A 21,772-nucleotide genomic window follows, 5' to 3' on the forward strand; every position below is an offset into this window, starting at 1 on the left:
TATATATATATATATATATATATATATTGCAAACTTTGAGTCTTCCCACTCAGTAAGCATTCCCAGTAAAGGGTGATGTTGTCAGTTTTCGCATGAACACCCTTGTGCAGGGCTGCTTAAGTCTGGTTTAATGAGGGAAAAACCTCACAAGAGCTTTTAAAAAAGGTCACACCCGCAACTTCAACTTGAGTTATACCCACTGCAGCCGTGTCGGATATTGTACTAAGGGCTGCTCAGAAAACATTGGCTTTCTATATTGGAAATAAAACTTTTGAGCAGGTATAGTCCTCTTCATAAGGTTTCCCTCTACATCACCAGCTGCTGGGTAAGCAGGTGACACATTTAAGGGATAATGGGTATTAAAGATTTACTAGGTTATATGTTGTAATCCTGAAGCTATTACTTGCTGTGGTGAGAGTACACAATAAAACCAGTCAGTGATTTAACAATCGTCTCACATAATACAATAAATCAGTTTTGTGGGGGATTTTTATGTTTTGAGATGTGAAATATGGAGACATATAAAAAGTATAATGAAGTTATTTTTTTCTGTTTTTAAGTTATTTGTACAAATGCTTATGTTAGTTTAACAGCTTGAAGCATGCACTGACTGAATGTGAAATTGCTCCCTTCATGCCAATATATTTGATATCAATGGGCAGGTGGCCACAAGAGAGATATCAGGAGAGAAATAACGGCTAACAAGACGATGGTGGAAACAACATACATGGTATTTCAAGAAAAGGAAAAAACTAAGCTAGGTATTAAACTACAAAGTCTTTGTGTTTGAAATGTTAACTGGTGTAAAACTATACTTACGCAAATTGACGTTAGGTATTGTTTGTAGCTGTAGGGCTTTTAGAGCTCTTGTGCTTTTAGTCCATTTTTGCTCGTGTGTCGCCTTTCTCGCTCCATTCACTGCTTTAATCATCTCCTATCTGCTCTTTTTTTTTTTTTTTTTTTTTTTTGCCCGAGCTGTTTTCTTTGGCTGAATCCTCCTCTTGTACTCTCAACTCTTTTGTGTCATCTCTTTTGTCTCATTTCCTCACTTGTCCTCCCAATTCCTTTCAGCACACATACTGTAAAAATCTCTCTCCTCTCCTTGGCTTGCCTCCCCGTTCCTCTCCTCTCCTCGTTATGTTGTAATTGGAGCTCGAAACCTCGAGACAAACAGCTCAGTGTTCGTCGGGCTGACAGACAGCCTGTTGGCTTCCATTAAGCTTTAACAAGCGATCGGGATTGGGAGAGAAGTTGTGGAAGGACAGAGTGCCCAGCCAGCTGTTTTTATTGTCACCCCTGGTAGCAACCACAGAAATGTGTCACAACAACACACACATGCTGCCAAATATCTGTGCATGTTGCACATGACGTTTAGCCATTGGCTATAAATGTTTGCTTAGCTTTTGTTCATCCAAGAAAAATCATAAGTTTGCGATAATGGGGCGTCCACGCGCAGGAGGAAATGCTGAGCCGGTCTGTCTCCTTTTTAGTCGGGACCGTTCCCCCCTGTGTGAATGTGACAGCACTGTTATTGCAGTATGCAGAACTTAATCAGAAGTGTCACGCAGCAACCCTGAACCACAGTGGAGATAAATGTCATCTGTAACCTCTGCAGAGCATTTCCAGATGTAGCGTGTGTGTGAAAGATTGCAGATTTGTGGTCATTAATTTTCTCTCCCTCTGAAACGGTCTGTGCTTTTTGGCCTTTTCATTTTTGGTTTAGAAAGTAGCCAAAGCTCTGGTCAATCAGTTAAACCTGACACTCTTGACCTCTTTTTATTTGTATCTGTTTTAACCAGCAGATGTTTTTTTTTTGTGTGTGTGTATATGTGTGTGTGTGTGTGTGTGTTACATTTGCAGATTTGGGGAGAGAAACTTTAACTTCACTTAAAAAAAAAGCAACTTTTGAGCCAAACTTGTAGATTTTAACATAGAATAATGGCTGCTGAGCTATTAGAAAAAACACAGCATTTAGCCAATCAGGTCCAGCAACCAAGAGCTGACTTTGTGATCATATTTGGGGGGGAAAGAAGACTGTGAGGGAATTTTAAATTAGAGTTCAACAATATTTGGAAACCATGAGATTTTTCTACAGAAACATGTGAAGTTTTAATACGCCATAAACCTTTTTCACAATTTGTCACGTTGCAAAAACGTTGATGTGTTTTATTAGGATTTGATGTGGCAGACCAATAAATAGCAGTACATACATGTGAAGAAGAATGATAAAGTGATGTTTTCCAGCTGCACAAATAAAAATGCTGAAGTGTTTGATACATTGGCGATCACAGAAGTGTTTTCTGTACCACCCTATAAATAAAATCAAGTATAACTAATTGCCTAGATAAATCACCTATAAAATACATAAAATCTTCCTGCGTGTAATTTACTATCAGTATAAATACATCTGTGATGACTTGAGGTTAGTTGAAGAGCATTAATGATTATCATGAAGACCCACTAATGTAAGTCAGGAAACCAGTCAGGAAGAAAGTTATGAAAAAGGTTAGAAGAGATTGCAAAACAGTATCGCAAACTCTGAACACACAAAGCGCTGTTGAGCGCGTTGTCTAGCAGGAAGGTTTGTTGCACAACCGTTTCCAGTTTTTTTGCAAACAGGGACATTTTTTTGCGAAAGCTGTGCAAAGGACACAGAGGAAAACGTGTTCTTGTCAGATTTGTAATTATAGCACTAGGTTAGATATGGGAGAGACACAAAACTCTGCACATCACCGTTACAAAACAATTCCTATTGTGAAACACGGTGGTGGTAGTATCATGCTGTGGTGATGAAGCCTGTATAACATAATGGTTTAGAGTAAATTATATTCATGCATTAGAGTGGTCCAGGCAAAAAACAGATTTGAGTTTAATTGAAAATTAGAAGCATCACTCTGCGTCCGATCTGAGTCTGAGCAGAAATTCATGTGAAAAGCTGGTGGACTCAAGATGTGTTGCTTTAGTGGCAAATTAAAGGGGTATGAATACGTTTGCAAGCCCCTTCACAGAAAGTCTTTGCTCATGCCAAGACTCTAATGAAATTTTTAAAGGGAAAAGTAATACTCGGTTAAAAAAAACATTTATCATTTAAGCTTAAATCTATCAAATACTTAAAAAAAAAACATATTTTATCTGAAAACAATACTGGGAAGGAGAAGTTGTCGTAGTTTTGAGTTATTATGAATCGTGCAGCTCAGAAAAGGAACCCTCAGAACCTTTTGCTAAATACCTTAAAGCACGTTTTTAAATCTATTATCCTGGGCCAACTTCAAGAGGAGTTCTTTTTTTTTTTTTTCTTCCAAAAATTAATATTCAGAAGTGGTGCCGAACTAAGGGAGAGCTGATGTGAAAAGAAATTAGGGAAGAGAGGGTCATGGCATCACACAAAAGAGTGAATTAAAAGCAAATTTTGCATAAATTCACATTAATCCCCTGATAAAATATGACTGGGAATGTAGGGCAGGATTCCTCTGATGAGGTGAAGAACTAAAACGTTCCTGTCACATCATTAACGAACAATAACTACAACCCGCTTTCATGCGGATCCACTCTTATCAGTCTGGTAATAAAGGAGTAATTAGTGCTGGACGGATATTGATTCACCAACATGGCCTGTTGATTTACGGCAGGTCTCGATCAATGGGAAAGGCAAACTTGTTGAGGATGTTGATTTGCATCGACAGCGATGAGGATCCTTTGTCTGAACTCTGAGGTCCAATCGTTGGCAACACAAAATGGATAAAAGGCTTAAGAAATGTCTGTGTCGTTGTCATCTTGGCTTTTTAGTGGGCAGCTATGCTTTTAGGTTGTGAATAAAAAGCTCAACAGTGAAATTATTGACTAAAGAAAAACAGAAAATGTTAATCCATTTAAATTTCCTTTGAGACGACACTAATCAAAAGTTTTGCCCTTTTTAAAAATAAATACTTGTCAGAAAGTGTCATTAAATGTCATTAAATGTGATGTTTTCCTGCCCCCTTGAGAGGAATGCTAACAATGGTGCAAACCTTTTTTTAAAAAGATTCCCAATGTTTTGTTTGAGGACATATTTAATAACACCATCTCACTGAAATGTTCTTTTTTTTTTTTTCCTTTGTTACTATTTAGCAGATGCAATCATGCTGACAGGCTGGAAGCTGTGCTTCTACCACACAAGCTCAAAGCATTTTGTAGCAGAAGAAAAAGTGATGAATAGTGCCCACATTCATTTCTTACCAGAAATGACACATGTAAGATTGTCTGAACCACTTGACGCTGTTTTAAGGAGTAATAGTTTGAATGCTTTGTATTGTCCAAATAAATGTGAATGAGTCCGTAATGGAAAACAGAAGCAAGACAAATGTGTTCCTTCAGATTCTTGTTTTTTTTTTCTATCTTAAAACAAGCTAAATAATATAAAGATTCAGTTTGAATTTTACATGCATACATCACAGACATGAATACCTTAATAAATTTGCACCCATGTTTATTTAGACTGACTGACAGCAGAGCATCCAATGTTTTTTGTTTTGTTTTGTTTTTTTAAAAAAAACAAGAACGAGATTGACATTTTGAAGTCGATCTGGATTTTCTCTATTCTACCAGGTAATACAACGTATGCACACAGGCTTGAAATCACCCGCAGAAAATTTTGGTAAATGTTTCAAACAAGCTACAGAGAAACAAAATGCTCGAAGCCACAGACAAGTTTAGCCAGGAGAAGTAAAACCAGAAGAGTCGCAGTGAAGCAACTGATGAAAATTCAATTGAAGCTTTTTAATTAGATGTGAAAAGTATCTTCATTGATCAACTAAGGTAGTTGCCAGTTACAGATTAAGTATTTTTTTGCTTTTCCTTCACACTCTTTGAGTTTTAGTATAGGCTTTGTTATTTTTGATACTTGCACGTTACACAAGAACCCCGAAGCGAATGAATGTTTTTAGCTGAAATCAGAATTGCCTCGTACTCTTGTGGACAATGATGCATGATCTTTATTTTCCATAAGTGACTAACTGTGATTTTTAGCTAATCTAAGTTAGATTTAAAACCTTCAGCTTAATTCAAAGTCCAAATAGTTTTCATTTATTTACTTGGTGTTTCTGTTATTATTAGAGGCACTCATGACTCTCTAATCCCACAGGATGCAGCTGTGGTTTGAATCCCAAGCAGGGTTACTGTATGTCGTTGTGCTGCCGCGGTAATTACGCTAATTTACTTGGGGGAGAAACATTTACATTTCTTGAATCTGCGTCTGTAGATTGTGGCTTCCTCTTTTGCCCTGTTGTTATACCTGCTGTGCATTTTTCCCATCACAGTAATTGCTCCTTATAGAATCTCAGGTCTGGGCCCAGACAGGAACATATATATACTGTTGCCGTTAATTCTTAGTTTCCGTCCTGTGCATATTAACAGCTTAACATGTACAACATCACCTCTGGTGCGGCGCGGCGGTTTAAGGGTTTTTCACAGGGTTTAATCTACCATTCCTCAGCTTAATGCCGATGTGTCTAGAGTAACACTTTACATTACAAAGCCACAGGCCACATTAATTACCCACCAGGCCAAGTCTCACTGCAGGATCTTCTACACAAACAACTTCCCGAGTACCCATTAAAAAATAATTCATCAAACCATAAAAAAAAAAAAAAATGTTTTTTAAAAAAAACAGTGACTATTTTCTGGAATACTTCCATTCCTTCTCTCTTTTTCTGCATAGAGTTAGTGAGTAAGTGGTTTCCAATTCCTATTAATGATATCCATTAATTTTCTGTGAAAAAGGATTTATTTTCCTGTCCTTGTGGAGACACTTTGCCTCTGCCACTATTGCTGCTGTAATTTAACAACTATTACTACTGTTTGTCTAAGCCCCCAAATGCTCAAGTTTGCTTTAGGCAACTCTCTGTCTTTCTCCCTCTCTTTATCTCTCTTTCTCTCTTTGTAATTCATTCCTCTTTTCCTCATCTGCTTTTCTCCAATCTGCTTCCCTTGGCACAATTCCATTGTATTCACCGCTGTTGGTCCCAGGAGCTTGTGGAGCCAAAAAAAAAACAAAAAAAAAAACAACTTTTCTTCTGGCATTTTTCTAATTGATCCATGGCGGCCTGCGCTGTGGTCTCGCTGTAGTCTTGTCTTCAATAATTCATAAGCGTTTTCACAGAGAGGGACTTCATTAAATGTACTTGTATAAAGATGATATGGAATATTTTCATTTGCACATGTGACATCCTTTATCCATAAACACACTGATAAATGTTCAAGACATGAAAAGCAGACATTTATTATTCCAGTGCAATGATTTAAAAGAAAAAAGCCTTGCATATTTACTATAGATAACATAAGCCTATAATAAAAAAAAACAAATGATAAAGATAAAACAGGCTAAAACATCAGTGACTATATAACAAATGTTCTAATAATGGGCATTTCTCAGATGTTGCCTGTGCGTAACAAATAATTCAAACTGCCAGCTCACAGTGATTTGCAGTGATTTGTAAATGATCGTAATGCAACAGTATTGCTGTAAGCAGACATTTGTTGTTTCTATACTGTTTATATTCTTGTGACAGAATCAGTTTTCCTCAGCATCTTCATTTCCAATAATCTAACCAGGTAATACTTTTGCATATCCATGATGGTTTGTGTTGTCGTCTGCAAATGCTTTGATACTTTTTTAAGACATGAACCTTCATCCCTTGTTACTATTATTATTATTATTATTATTATTTGAAGTTCTTTCATTCTGACAAAAATATACTTCTGTTAATGTTCATTAAAATGAAATTAGCTCCTTTACCCTTGTGTCGTTTTCTTAGAAATGGTTTTGCAATGTCATTCGCACATTTGTCTTATATTTTGAATTCTTCTTTTTGGAAAAAAAACAAAACATGATGCATCAACAAAGGTTTTTGATGTGTGCTTCATCGGTGGGACTATGAAGTCATTACCTCTAATTTGGCCTGGTTCACCCCCATTAATCAGCTTCTTTCTTAAGATTTAGTTAAATAAAATGTTTTTTTTATTCATTTGTCATTAGAAATCAACACCCTTTGCTCTGCCAGTGCTGCTATTTTGAGGAAATCCCCTCAGCTGCTCAAATAAGCTGAGTATTCTGTGCCTCATGATAATACTTATAGCTGTTTGTGAGGCCGCAGTGAAGAAAAGATGTCGTCCGATGATTCATTACTTGCACAGCTCTTCATTTAACAGGTCATTTTATATTAATATTTTTGCAATTAGTGTGCAGATAACACATAAGTCATCCGGACTTATGTGTAAGAGCCAATAAGTGTATGTTTACTTTTGTTCCAAAGTTGTTGTTGTTCAGATATTTTATTAGGTGCCAAAAGTAATTTGTCAGGTTTTTCAATTTAAATGTAATTCAGTTACAGAGCGATGATGCAGTTTTCCGTAACCAAATTTTTGTAGATGAAGTTGCACGAGGTTGCCCTCACCTCTGTTGTTTACTGTAAACACTGCAGATTTTATGAAATGAAAACATTTGATTATTACTCACCATTACTGCCAGACTTGGCTTTCTCCCTGTAAAGCTAATGTTGCAAAACATGTTACGGTTGAGAGCCATTCTCAATCAGGAAGACAGTTATTATAGCCATTAAAATCACTATCCACTTTATGTAATGAAGGCAATTAACCAGAGCTACCTTGGCTGGAAAACATATGCTCATTCCCACCCACAGAGGGAAGGGAGAAAGTAAGTCGTTTTATTTGGCCGTTCATTAACTCCCACAAGTTTAATACAGGAAATATTTACGCCATTAAGACGGTTCCACAAGTTGACTGACGACCCTCCTGTCTTTGTGTGTTGTTGCGTCTTCCTCTGCAGGAATACTGTTTCAGGAGAGTTTCATCGAGGAGCCGGACGGCCTGGTGTCCGTAAACCTGCTGGTGGTGTCTGCCGTTTCAGCCTTCTCCACAGGAGCCATCCTCTCTGGTCTCACTGTCTGCTGGATCATGAGCCACAGGAGCTCCCGCGGCTCTGGAGCCAACGGCGCCCGTCGCAAAAACGACAAAGAGCAGACCATGCTGGGGCAGGGTCGCAGCGGCTCGGTGATGAGCGTGACCAGAACGAGCGGAGGCGAGAGGCGGCGCTCGCAGCCAGATAACCTGTTTGTGATGCCCAACGGTTGGCCTAAAGGAGAGATTGACCCAGGTTTACTGCCCACTCCCGAGCAGACCCCGCTGCAGCAGAAACGAGTCATGCGCCTCCCAGACGCCGACTGGGACCAGAGCCAGACCTTCCTCACCTCCGTGGGAAACCCATGTCCCAGCAACGCTGTCATCTACCTGAGCTCCAAGTTTCTGCACGGAGGCGGCGGAGGCGGGGGTTTGGTACGGATAGAGGACCCCGGCGAGGTGGTCCTGCCCACACACTCTGATCGCCAGCGTTACCTCATCCTTGCCACCCAAAGAGGCGAGCACGGAGGCAGCCGTCCCACCGGCAGCCTGAGGAACTCAGCAGGAGAGTACATCTACCCTGCCACTCCCCAGGATTCGCCAGATCGACGTAGGGTGGTCTCTGCTCCCACCCCACATGTGGACTACGGAGAGCCTCGTTGGAGTCACGAGACGCTCAACTACAACAGCAACAACGGCATGCCCTATTACGCCCAGCGCCAGGGTCTCATCAGGCCAGACGTGCACGGACCTCGAGGTCTGGGAGAGCTGGCTGAATTCAGCCACCTGCTGGGGAAGAACATGGGAGAGCACGCCCCCAGTGGCCAATGAGGTGAAGTGAAGCGAGCGTTGATGCCGAGCTCTCTGGGTTAAAAATAAAAAAAAACAACAAACAAAAAAAAAACATTCCTGCCAACAGAAAACTGGAAAATATCCACCCCTCAGACTCGCCGTCCTGATCCGACCTTATCCTTTCTGTCCTCTCTCGCTGTCATTCAATGTCCTGACGCCATTCAGAGAGAGGCAGAGAGAAAAGAGTTGAAAGTTGAGAGAATTCTCAAACCATTCAGTTTCTCTGTTCATAACCTGTGGTGTGCCACCCGCAGCTCATAGCTCTGACACAACAAGTCTCACAGGAAGGTAAAGAGTGGGGCCAAGAAGAAATAGGAACCTTCTTGAAAAGACAGCTGAAGGATTTATACCTATAACAACAACAACGAAAAAAAAAACAATATTCCTTGTGAGGGCAAATGTGACAGGGCCCCCTTGACCACTTCGTTCATTGCTAAGTCATGATCGGACCTTCTTTTTGGTGAATTATTTTTTTGTCTCTGTTGTCTTGTGCCAGTGGCATCCAGCAGACAACGATGTGCTTCACTTTGGATTTCAGATGAGACAAAACTGTCGTAGCTCTGCCAGAGGACCTTGAAGAAGACAGAAGTCATACATCATGTAAGGGTGTGTGTTTGGCCACAGCAACCCCAACCAGCGTCCTGTCTTAACTGTGAAGTATGGCTATATAATGAATTTGGTGATAATATTGTTTATACAGAAATGATTTTGTGTGTAATTTTAAGTGTGATTACCAATCAGAAGCTTAAGCGGCTGATCAGTGGCTAGTTAGGGCTGTACAGAGCCATGGTGAAGTAAGAGAAAGCAATAATTAGCTAAATGAATGACAATGACGAGAAAAGGACTATCTAATTTAAGTATTTTTTTATAAAATGAGTCTTTACAACGAAGACGAGGACAGTTTCTGGCTCCCTCCACATGCCTGGGTCTGTCTGACCCGACCCACATCGAGGCCTCCCTGGGACCCGCGGTGCATTTGAAGAAGGGGGAATGTGAGCTGTCTGGCGATCTGACCGAGGCGGAGAGGCTCCGCCGCTTGGGAGCTCCATTCAGTCTCTTCTGCCGACACTGAGCCTCTTTGTGCCCCGGGCGCAGGAAGAAACTGCGGCCACAAATAACAATTAAGAGTCAGGGACCTGACTCATCACAGCGTAGCAGAATAGCAATGAGGAGAGCTTCAGCTCCGTCCAGTCAGGTTCGGGCATCTCCTGCGGATCACCGGTCGCGGCAAATCACTCAGTCGGCAGAGCGGGGAGGACCTGGGGCCCGAAGCCGCAGCGTGGGTCAGTGTCGGGACACGGCTAACCATCACAATGGTCATCCCTGGTGGCTTCGTCCCTTTTTTTTTTTTTTGTCCCTTTCAGTGTGACTCCCAACAAAAGCTGGATAAAGAAAACAGATGGTCGTGCGCGCACTTGGGTGTGGAGTTTCTCTTTCACTCCGTTGTCTGATCTTTTCATGTTTTATGTTTTTTTTTTGTCCGCTTTCATCCTTTCTTGATTCAAATGTGTAGATATGCTTAGCTTTAATCCATGTGGGTCAGGGTTCGTTAAAAGGTGGCATTTAGCTCTGTTTGCGTCTGTCAGCTTGTGTATGAGAGAGTCTCTTAGGGCTTGTTTACATCACTGTGTTGCTCATATTGAGTGCAAGAAACGGCTTTGATCAGTTTCGCTCTCGCCCAACCCTTCTTATCTTTTCAACCCCATCCGCCTTACATTTACAAATAGGTACTAACAGTGTCACTGCTTTGTGTGGGAGTCGTGTGTGCTGCTGCAAAAAGTATCAGATTGGGCCTAAAATCCTGCTGAAGTAGAAGAACAAGTTGGCTCTTTTCCTTTACATGATTGATATTGTTAATATAACAAGGCCACATGTGTTTTATGATTTATAGCTTAGCTTAAAAGGGTCTGGCAAAAAAAAAAAAAAAAAAAAAAAATAATGCACACTGCCTTGCAAAATTATTTACGCCCTCTGAACTTTTCCACAATTAGTTTCATTACAGTAGCAAAGCTTAATGTACTTAATTGGGATTTTATTTTATAGACCAATATGGAGTAGTGTGTTACTCTAAAGTGGAAGAAAAATGTTACATCATTTTCAAAAATGTTTTGCAAATAAAAATCCACAAAAGCAGGAAATGCATTTGGATTCAGTTCCCTGACTCTCGATACAAGTTTTAGAAGTGCCTGTTGTTGCAGTTATTCTTTGAGCTGTGTCTCTACAAACTTTAACATATTGATCCTGTTCTTCTTTAGAAATCTTCTCAAATTCAGTCAGTTTGGATAGAGATCCTCTCACTCACTTGGATTTAGGAGCGGACTTTGACTGGACCAATCGAACCTAAAATATTTCATTGCATCTCTTGCTGTGTGGAACCTCTGAGCTTGTCTCCTATCAGGCTGATGTTCAGTATTAGTAATAGCATGCCATGTCCCTTTCCTTGGCTTATGGCAGACTGCAAACTAAAATAAACATACAGGTGGACTATGCTTACACTGAATTTTATTTAGTGATATCAGAATGAAGGGGGTTGAATATAAACACTCTTATTTATACAAACGCATCAGAAAGCCATATATCCTCTTCCTTCCACGAAACAGTTTTGAAGAAATGCACAAGAGTTTGTCTTAACATGATGTGAAGAATCTCAAAGGTTACGAACATTTTCTGGAAACACGGTACAGGACTAGTTGTCCCCTCTGATTTACCTCACATTTGACCCAAATGTTGAAACTCTTCTTTAAATTAGGAAATGTATCATGTTTTCAGCCACTGCCGTTTGGCAATATGATGGTTCACCGAACTGAGCAAAAGAGCACCGGACCCCCAGGCTGAGTTACAGTGGAATTAAAATGTAGAAAAATAACAGCATGGTGTAACATGCAGAGGGACAAAAACAGCTAGACCAAACCATTTTATTAGTGAGAAACCTGGTGGCAGAGACAGCCTTGTGTCACTCTGCCTCCTCACCAATTGGTACTTTTAATATATTTTTTTTTTTTAATTTTGTCTCAACCTCTTTCGATTACATTCATGTAAGCAAACCAGTTTTTCCCCATGCAATTCACCATTGGCATATCAGTTTATTTTTGTTAGCAGTAAAGTATTTTTTATGAATAATTCATAGTTATGACAGAATGCCCACGTTTTCACATAATTATAATTTAATTTCCCAGTTTTATTTTCAGAACATCTCAAATCACTCTGTCCACTGGTTGCGGTTTTAATTCCTCTTCAGGCCATTCGATGCAATGAAATGAGACATTATGATGTCAGATGAAAGAACAACAACTACACGCGTATTTATGCTAGTAGCCGTTATTTGTGTGAAACATCCAGTGGGAGGTTTAAGCTGATGCATGGCTGCTATGAAGAATCCTTTGGGTAATAACCTTTAGTTATACCTAAAAAAATTTGATATCAAATTACGAAAAGTACAAAAAAATGAACACTCTTGCCAGGGTAAAATGACGAGTCCACAAAGAGCAAAGAAAAGCTAGGCCTCTATGAAAATAAAATCACACATTTTTATTTTCTATTAACAGTTTACTCTAATTGTTTATGTTTTAGAAACTCATTTAGTTGCCATGTGTGATCTTATGTATACAAAACTTAATATTTATTCTAAATATACACACATTTCGCTACCATTATTATCTCATCTGGAAGTAAAAAAAAAAACTTTCCATAAATGTTTTACGATCCGCCTTGCTCTCTTACCTTGCATTTTTCACGAACGGGCTGAATAAACCCATGGATCACAAGTCATTCATTTATAATTTCAAGTTTGCTAAGAAACAGAATAAAACAACAACTGCATTTCTTTTGTCTTCAGGATATTGATAAAACATCGTCTTCCTTTAGGAACTGATAAGCGTCCGACTGGGGAGCAGCACCCGTCAGATATCTTGATGCCCAAGCAGTCTGTTCAAAGCCTTTCTTCAGTCTCCATAGTAACCATCTGCTGTACTGGCCAAAAGGTGGTGGTTGTCTTCGCCACTTCCCTTGTCACTTCATATTTCAACTAAAACGTAAACCACAGCATCAGGACGATCAAAAGCAAAAAAAATATAAAAAATACACAACAGTCTCTTTCTCGCTGATATACACATTTCTTATACGCTTCCTGCTCTAAATAACCTACAGCTGTTTTGTGCTGGTCTGCTCTAAATTTTTTATTTTTTTTTTTTTTCTCTATTTAAATAAATCTGTTGTTCTAAATACACAGGAGTTTATCCTCATCGCCGTCAATAAATTAAACATAAACTGTTCTCCATAGAGCAGTACGGGACTCTGCAAACGTTCAAGCAGCCATTTTCAGACTCTCTGTATAACAAATCACATGACAAACATGCATGGCTGATTCTCATAGTGTCTGAAATGATCAGCTCTCAAGAATGGAATGGTTTTGCTGGCATTGTGATGGTGCCTAATGTTAAACTCTCTGTCTATCCACATTACACTTACCAGCTTTATGTGAGGAAAGTCATGAGCAGCGTAAACACAACTTTGGCAAAAGGCAGGAATAATGTAACCGATTTCAAACTATACCAAAACAAAAAAAAAAACCCTCTGACCAAGAAATTTTGCACACTGTCAAACTGGCTAAATAAGTTTTGTAAGAGAGGGTAGGCTTACCGGCTTCTTACAGTGAGAGCTTTGAAAAATTTACAGACAATATGTTGCTGCAGAAGAGGTTTGGACCTTGTGAGGCAACAACATCCATTGCACTGCTGTGAGGCATACAGCTTGGAAATGGCTTACAGAAACAGTGCTGCCAGTGTGAAACCATGATAAGGAATGCTGAAAGAAATATACATTCATTTATCCAGAACACAGACAGCAACAACAGTTTGCTTGGGAAGAAGTCCAGCTTCTGCTGTAGGATGTGAAGTGTGCTTCTTCAACCTGTCCAAATGCAAACCTTTTCTCGAAACGTACTCTGGCACGAGCTGAGAGAAAGATTTTCATTTGGTGCACAATGAAAATGTGTGGAGGGAAAAAAATAAATAAAAATACATGAGGCAGTCCAGTTAAAACGATTTATAAAAGCAAGACCAAGCGTAGGAGGTCAGACAGGCAAATGTGATCTTAATACATTACTCCCTCGCTACATTAGCGCAGTGTATGCTTTACACATTCGACCCTGAAACGGGTCATTAGTGTCTAGGACCGCTCCTCTCTGCAAACCCCAGCCTCTCGTCCTGATCCCGTGTTCCCATTTCTGGGTCTTTTTATATGCGCGTTTTTGAATGCGGCCTCTTTATCTGGGCCCGGCGTGCCCACCCAGCCGTGTCCTCACTCCGCATCTCTTCTGGTGTTTCACTAAACATGCTTGATGAGGCAAAGTACACGCCAGGCCCCTCTAATGGCCTGATGTGCCCCCTGAGAAAGATTGCTGCAGACAGGTTGTCTCTGAGGGGGAGCTACTCGTTCAGCCAGCGCTTTCTGACCCTTTACAGACCACCAGCCACACACACACACACACACACACACACACACACACACACACGCCAGTACCCCATTTGACAAATTGGGGAATGTAATTGAATTAAATCAGAAATGAAACCGGAGCCTGACGCAGGCCGGTTCAAATAAAAGTAGAGCACTTCATGATGTTATCTTACGGACTGCACAATTTGATTACTTTAGTTCAACATTACAAGGCAGCTAAAATATTCAGGTATAACCTCATAGAGGCAAGTCTGTTTATTAAAGCCCTCATCCTCCCTCATCTCTCCATACTTCACGTAATTCCCCATTCCTCTTCCTTCTCTTCTAGCAGCTGCTCTTTGTGTTTTTAAGCCCCTTTTGACTGGGAACCCATCGTATTATCTCCTCGAAGTAAAAGCCGGGGTTTTCATTGTGTTTTTTTTCCACTCTTAAAAGTCTGCAGGTTAATTTAATGAGTCAAAAACAGATTTTTTTTTTCTTTTAGCAAAGCCCCCATCCTCCTTTAATTCATGTCAGATCCTAAATGCTAAGCTTGTTCTTTTACATGTTTATCCAGCTTCTGGTATGAGAAATTGCTTTTCTTTGCCATCACAGATTAAGTTGGGAGTTTTTTTGTTTTATTTTTTTCTCTTCGCGCATCTGCAGTGGGTTTGCATAAGTATTCATACCCTTGGAGCAATTTGTCATAATGCACCAACTTCAATGCATTTTATTTAACAGACCGTCAAAGTAGTGCGTAATTGCGGCTGGATTGTGAAGGATATGTCCTTTTTGAAAATCTTTACAATTTACATTTTCAACTGTAACTACAGCTGCAGGTTTTTTGACTTGCAACTCTTCTAGTTCTGCGAATCTACAGAAATGTGTTGTTTGCATTTCTTTCTTTCTTCCTTTCTTCCAAAATAGAAAGGGAAGGATCTCCACAGCATGACGCTGCCATCACCAGTGAAACATGGTGGTATTTTTATTGATATTTGGCGATTATGTGTTTGGGTTTATATGTGCTAGTTTTTCTCCACACAGAGCTGCGGGATACAATTTTTAATTCTGGACTTTTTTTTGCCCCTGTGGCAGTGAAAGATTTTCCACTTTAGCTTTTGGGCCAGATTTGGTCTAAATTATGCTGTTTGTTTACTATTCTGAACACTTCAGCACATCTGTATTTCTCACTTAGATTAAAACTTGTGAAAGCTATTTGAATTAATGTGGGAGCATCGCGTTAAAGGGGACAAAGGGAACTGGTTGCAAATGCACATAGAAACTTTCAGATATGACTTTTTTTAAAAAAAAAACCATGTGTCATGTTCTCTTTAGTTCACAGTTATGCACCAATGGATTTGTCTAATACTCAAAATTTCTAGCTTGTGGTTGAAAAATAGCAAAACGTGAAAATCTCCAACGGGTGTGAATACTTTTGCAAGGCAAAAGAAAAAGCTTCTCTGTTTCACATATGCACAAAATTCTCCTTTACACGCTGTTATCATCTTGTGTTTTTGCTCTCGTTGAACACACTGTGTCGCTGTGTGTGGTGTGTTGGGTTGGGGGGGTGGAGGGGGTTTCACCATGTGGCCCTGCAGTGCGAGTCCCCAGCCGATAAATGCCATCTTGTCCCCCGTCTGCATGTTTCCTCTCTACGTCCTAAAAGTTGTTCAGAGACGGGGGACTAAATTGAAGAAATGGCGCGTCATCAAGCTGCTCCCATCCAAGCCAACGTGCGACAGGAATAAGCACAAAAGCAAGATTCCAGTTGACATTTGCGTTTTTGTGAACTTGTGGATGTGTTTAGACGGCACTGATGATTTGTTTTCTTTTTCTTCTTCTTTTTTTTCTTTACTTGTTTTTCTGTGGTAGATATTTGATTTAAATCTTCTGTGGGATGTTTCAATTCTCTGCTGTGCCGATTTTTTTTTTTTCATCGATGACAATGAAGCTGAACCTGATGACTGTCATTATTATTTTTATTGTATTATTATTATTATTATTATTATTATTATTATGAAGCAGTACTGTGAGCACCGAAGTGTTGTGTCCTGTTTAAATGATGAATTACAAGAAGAGAGGAAGTAAATTAACTTATAAAGAGTAATGTGGAGTCTCCTGCTGCTGTGAAGGATCCCCGTCATCCTGTCGCCCCGACCAGAGGCTGAACTCCCACACTCCCAGTCGGGCCAAGGGCGGGGGTTTTGGGGGAGTGGGGAGCTTTGAGATGGCTGTCATCAGATGGCAACACATGTCCCTGCTATGTGTACATAACCTAAATGCTTACATGTAATTTCAGTGCAGTAGCTGCATGACAACACAGCCTCCGTGTGTGTGTGTGTGTGTGTGTGTGTGCGCGCGTGTGTGTGTGTGTACTGAAGTAGCGATGTGTGAATTTGTACCGTACACGCAGGTGTGTGCGCTCGTGTCCGCAAAACAAACGTGTGTCTCTTGTCGCACAGAACGCCAAACACATTGCATGCACCCTCTGACAGCTGCACAGCACACACACGCAGGCACATGAAAACCGGACTCACTCCAGCAGTTGTTCACCGTCCACCACAGTGTCCCGAGCTCTGCCTGTCACTCCGCATGGAGACTTTGCTCTGTGTTGATTTTCTTATTCTAATAAACCGCTCAGACATTCTTGTCTAAGTTGTGATCATTTCACCGCAGTGTCTTTGGCTTTTTATTTGCCTCCTGTATTTAGCTAAAGCAAAAAATGTAAAAACGGAAGCACGTTGATTTCCTCTACAGCGGTGTGTGGATAAGGGATTTTACAACACGCCTTTTTTTTTTTTTTTAAAGGCGCAGAACAAAACTGCTAATTCTGCAAAATATATCTGATTTAATGGCATTACGAAAGGTGTATTAATCAGGTGAACCAAAACAGAACAGATGAGACTTTTGCTAATTTTGAAGTGAATCCTGAGTCATTCAATATGGAAGACGTTCTGGCCTACATTTTGGAAAAAAATATATATATTGTAGAGGTGCTATTAATTTTGACCTCAGTTGTAAAGGCAAATGATGGATGAGCTTAAGATTATGTGAATAAACGGGAAACAAAAAGAGCAAAATGCTGACAGATGATGAAAAACTCTCTGGTCTGTTTCTGAATGCCTTCTGTGACGTCAGTAGGAAGCTTGTTTTGTGGATGTCAGCTTCCTCCCCCCCCCCCATGGGTTAAATTACAATTTGCAGCTAAAAAAAAAACACAATTACAAAAACCGGATGTTACATGTTTTTCTCAGGGTGATCAGTCTGATTATACAGAAGAATCTGAAAAGTCGTTCAATAGGTTATCAATTATTAATGGGTGAAAGTGGCAACTTACTTTCCTGCTGCAAATGAAACATAGGCTTTATGTGTTTTCTCAAGATATTCATGAGTTTAGTTCACCTAAATCAAGCGGGGTTTTTAAAAGAATGAGTCCAAATTTCTACATTTTTCTGAACCAAAACATTTTAAAGCTTATTAACTTTAATACTGGTTCTTGTTTTACATACATTTTGCAAAGTAGAACAGCCTTTCTCAGATGGAAATACCTTTCTAAAAGTAGACATCATTACCTGCTTAAACCAACAAAGTAATAAATGGCAGCTGTTAGAGCATGGCCACCACTCAAAGCTTTGTCAAACACAAAATAGACAGAATTTGGGAAACAGTGAAGCTAATATGAAAATCTATTTAACTGTAATTATTGAAGCAAATTACATAATTGCACAGCAGCTTTGTTATAATATACTGGAGCAAAAATGATGGCCTGAAATTTTGTTCAGGGGCTTTGGTTTGGATTTTTCCTCCTTTCAATACAATCCATAACTGATCCATTAAAAGACATTTTCGAAATTGGAATCATGTGTCTCAGCTCGCATAACGTTTATCTTAAAAGAGCCGTTTAATAGGAAAAGGTCATTTACAGAGTGAAAAGCAAGCTGAATCATTGAGCTGAAGAGACCATGTGTTGCTGATTTAAAATTTTAATTCAACAAATATCTTCATTGTAATGACCAGACTTTAGTATGAGCCAACAAACTGAGAGTGTACTGACTTTTAACTTCAACAACAGCAACATCCCAAGACTTTATCAGGGAGGATTTTATATGTTTTCACTGAGCTTCTGTGGATGATTTCACTATTGGTGTTATGAAAATGCGTAAGAACAATAACAATCCATTTCATTTTGGTACATTTTAATATAGTCTTGCACATTTGTCTTTCTAGTAGCAGCAATTTTATTCAATAAATGGAAAAACAAATCTTACTAATGTCATGTTTTTAATGGAACCACCCACTCTTCCTTGTGTTGTTGAGGATATCAGTGTTGTTTTCTCTCTTCTTCTTCTCTGCAACCCCTGGAACTTCACCTCAGTTAATAGCTGAGATTTTACAAAATAGGATTTTTTTATTTTTTTTTAAATATACAGAATTTGGATTTGTGAATAATTCTCCCATTTGCAGTTCACTTACATACACAATATTTTCAGTTTTGTGAGTATAGATTACGTTATGTGTGATAAAGCTGAAGTGACATCATCTGTAATGTTTTTTGGTTTTTGTAAATGGAGCTTTGTAATGTGAAATAAAGTGTTTGGGAAATTAAGATTCATGGAACCGTCATACTTAAATGTTTTCATTTCATCGCCAGAATGAAATGAAATTGTCAAATGATGATTACATTTGTTAAGGGGAAAAAGCTGCTGACTGCAACAGGAAATGAGACTTTAATATCACAGAGGAGGAATTTCAACTCATTCTTCTTTTCGTAATTGATATCAGTCACATCGGAAGTATGATTGAACCACAGGTCATGATCTGATGGTCAGATATTTTTATCTGAGCATCGCTGTGTAGTACGCTGTATTATCTAACGCAGGGTACTGTATTTTAGCGTTCTTAAATAAGAAATACTGACCTTAACTGAGGTCAATGCAGCCTGCAGAGCTCTCGATGTTGTTCCGAGTTCCTTTGTGCCAGAGCAGTCCTCCTGGATGAGTCATGACTGGACTCTAGAGTAATTTTGGAAGGCCAGACACTTCTGGCAAGGGTCACTACCTTTTGATTTTTTTCTGTATTTGTGGATAATGGCTCTCACTGCGGTTTACTGGAGCCAGAAAGCCTCAAAAATGGCCTTGTTACCCTTTTCACACTAATGCTGCTTTTCATTGCACACAAATTTATTCAGATTGAAGCATTTTTGTAATATACTATTACTTTTTCACTTATGATCAGGTTTGGACTGAGGTTTTTTTCCCCATTAATAATTATTTCAAAACAACATTTCATAGTAAAATTAAAAAAAAGCAAAAGCAGAAGAAATCTGTAAGAGGGTAAACACTATTCTCAGAAATGTACATATATTTATATAGTGAAATATCTACTTCTGCAAAGTGGCTACGTGTTCCTGTCACACTTACAATCAGCAAACACATCAGGGTTAACGATCTCCAACAAGTGCATCGCTGGAGAATCAGGGGCAGCGGCTTCCTGATTTTTGCACTGCTACTCTTAACATCTGAGCCGCAGCTGCCGTCAGCGTTGCATTATTTATTGTAATATAATCACTGTTGACCTTTTACAGGCATCCACCTTTCAGACCTGGTTTTCAGACGTACCTTTTGTTTCATTTCTCCGTGCCATGAACGGAGAAGTTCAATAAAATATGCATACCTTTACATTAAACCTGCAGTTCATCATGTTCCGAACGTTAAGAGGAAAAGAAGGACATTTACACCACAGCTACTTTTACATTAAAAATTACTCTGCTGCAATCCGAGGCAGGGGGAATTGATGAAATATTCAGTACCAAGACTCCTTAATTGGAACAGTTTTATAACTCTTTCACTAAAATTCACACTATCTGCTTTAATGAGCAGGCAATCATGATGGAGCCACATGGGACATTTATTCATGAGGGAACAAATGGCTCAGACATTTTATCCAGCCCCTAATCAGCAACCTAATGCCATCAGTTGAAATCTCACCAAAGTTGTTGGAGTGAAAAGCTAACTTCTACCATTAGACTTATCCTCATTCCAGTATCATTTCTACCATCTTTATTACCGTTCAATAATCTTAAGTTGTTAAAACTGGCGTGAGACAAAAAGGTACAAGTAAGGTTGTTAATGAAGGCTAATAAATATGTATGTTATAAGGTGTAAAGAAAAAAAAACTCAAGTGAATGAACTGGATATATGTAGAGTCCTTCATATTTATTTCCAATCTTGTAAAATAAGTATAAAAATTATCAATACATATTCTTTTTCAAATTAAAAAATGTTGGGATTTTTTTTTTTATGTTATTGCTACGACAATGGATTATCCTTAAAGCTTTTTACATGGTTTTATTCCAGGGTGTAGTAAAAGTTGAGGTTGCTTTATATTATGTGAAATATAACTATTTGCTGGTTGAGGAAGCATCTGATATTTTAATAAACGCACTTAATTTTCGGATTGAAATGTCAAAAAGATTACATGAACATGCAACACAGCATAGTGTAGTGCCACCTACGGGTAGCAGGACACGGCAGGAAAACTGCAAAACAGCTGAAACACCGCGTTCTTTAAATCAACACTAAAAACCTACATTTTTAGAGTTGCTTTTGAGCAGTAATAAATTGAACATTGACCAACTTATGCGTATTGGTGGTTTCGATGATGGCACTCAACAGAATGTAATGTTTGTTACAGATTTCTCAGTTGGTGACTGTCTGTTGCTTTCATCACTTTTTTTATTGTTTTGTTTTTATGATGTAGAGCACTTTGAACTATCTTACTGCTGAAACGTGCCGTACAAATAAACTTGATTGATTTATTGGTTCAGTTCCCATTCTCAAATGGATCAAACGTGCCCAGCAACATTGTTTCAGTCCAAACTGAACTGCTTTTAATCGAGAATTTAAAAAGTAAAGCCAGTAAGAGCCTTTATTGTTGGATCTCCCTTTCAGCCCACGTTGCCCAGTGAAATCTGTTTCTTGACCTCTTTTTCTCTCCTCTACTTTTCCCAATCCAGCTCATCGTCTCTCCAGGGAGCCTATCAGCCCGTTTCACATCTGTTGAGTGGTGCAGGGCTGAGAGGATGTGTCAGTGCTTCTCATTCGCTTGTGTTTTATGGGAGCGAAGCCCTCCAGTGCTGCAGTGTTCGAATGACAGGATTGAAGAGACTGACTGGATGTGCCACCTCTGGGATAATTTACAACTTGTTTACACCCAGTTCATGCTAAAATATATATAAAAACATGTCTGTTTATCCCTAAGATGTCTGTCTTGCTGAACGTTGATTTGTCTCTCTGTTCACCTGTCCGTCCAAACATCCAAAAATTCTCTTTTTGTCTCCACGTCCTGCAGCAACTCGCTCATTATGATGAATCTGATTAATGAAATAGACTGAAACACTGCCAGTGGGCACTCTCTTTGATTTGACTCTGTCTCCATGCTTGAGCTCAAACCAAGGCCATCCCTCTAACTCTCCAAACCAGCATCTGAATTCTTGGAAATACTAATATGTTCACCTGAAAGGTGGGAAGGTCCTTGCATAATTATTTTTAAACCCTTTAAAGTTTTTGCACAATTCACAAACCTGACCTTTTTT

At 39.3% G+C, this 21,772-nt stretch overlaps 1 protein-coding gene across 2 annotated transcripts in view; it reads left to right on the forward strand.

Annotated features, from left to right (window-relative positions):
- sema6bb (sema domain, transmembrane domain (TM), and cytoplasmic domain, (semaphorin) 6Bb) overlaps positions 1–16,848 on the forward strand; it is a 170,049-nt gene extending 153,201 nt beyond the window's left edge. For both annotated transcript variants that reach the window (XM_007558652.2, XM_007558655.2), the window contains one exon: positions 7,823–16,848. In XM_007558652.2, the coding sequence (XP_007558714.1) occupies positions 7,823–8,724 (902 nt within the window). In that variant the 3' untranslated portion in view covers positions 8,725–16,848. The remainder of the gene's footprint in view (positions 1–7,822) is intronic.
- The last annotated feature ends 4,924 nt before the right edge of the window (positions 16,849–21,772 follow it).

The sequence above is a fragment of the Poecilia formosa genome, unplaced genomic scaffold, assembly GCF_000485575.1.
Source record: "Poecilia formosa unplaced genomic scaffold, Poecilia_formosa-5.1.2 Scaffold98, whole genome shotgun sequence".
NCBI classification, from domain to species: Eukaryota; Metazoa; Chordata; class Actinopteri; order Cyprinodontiformes; family Poeciliidae; genus Poecilia; species Poecilia formosa.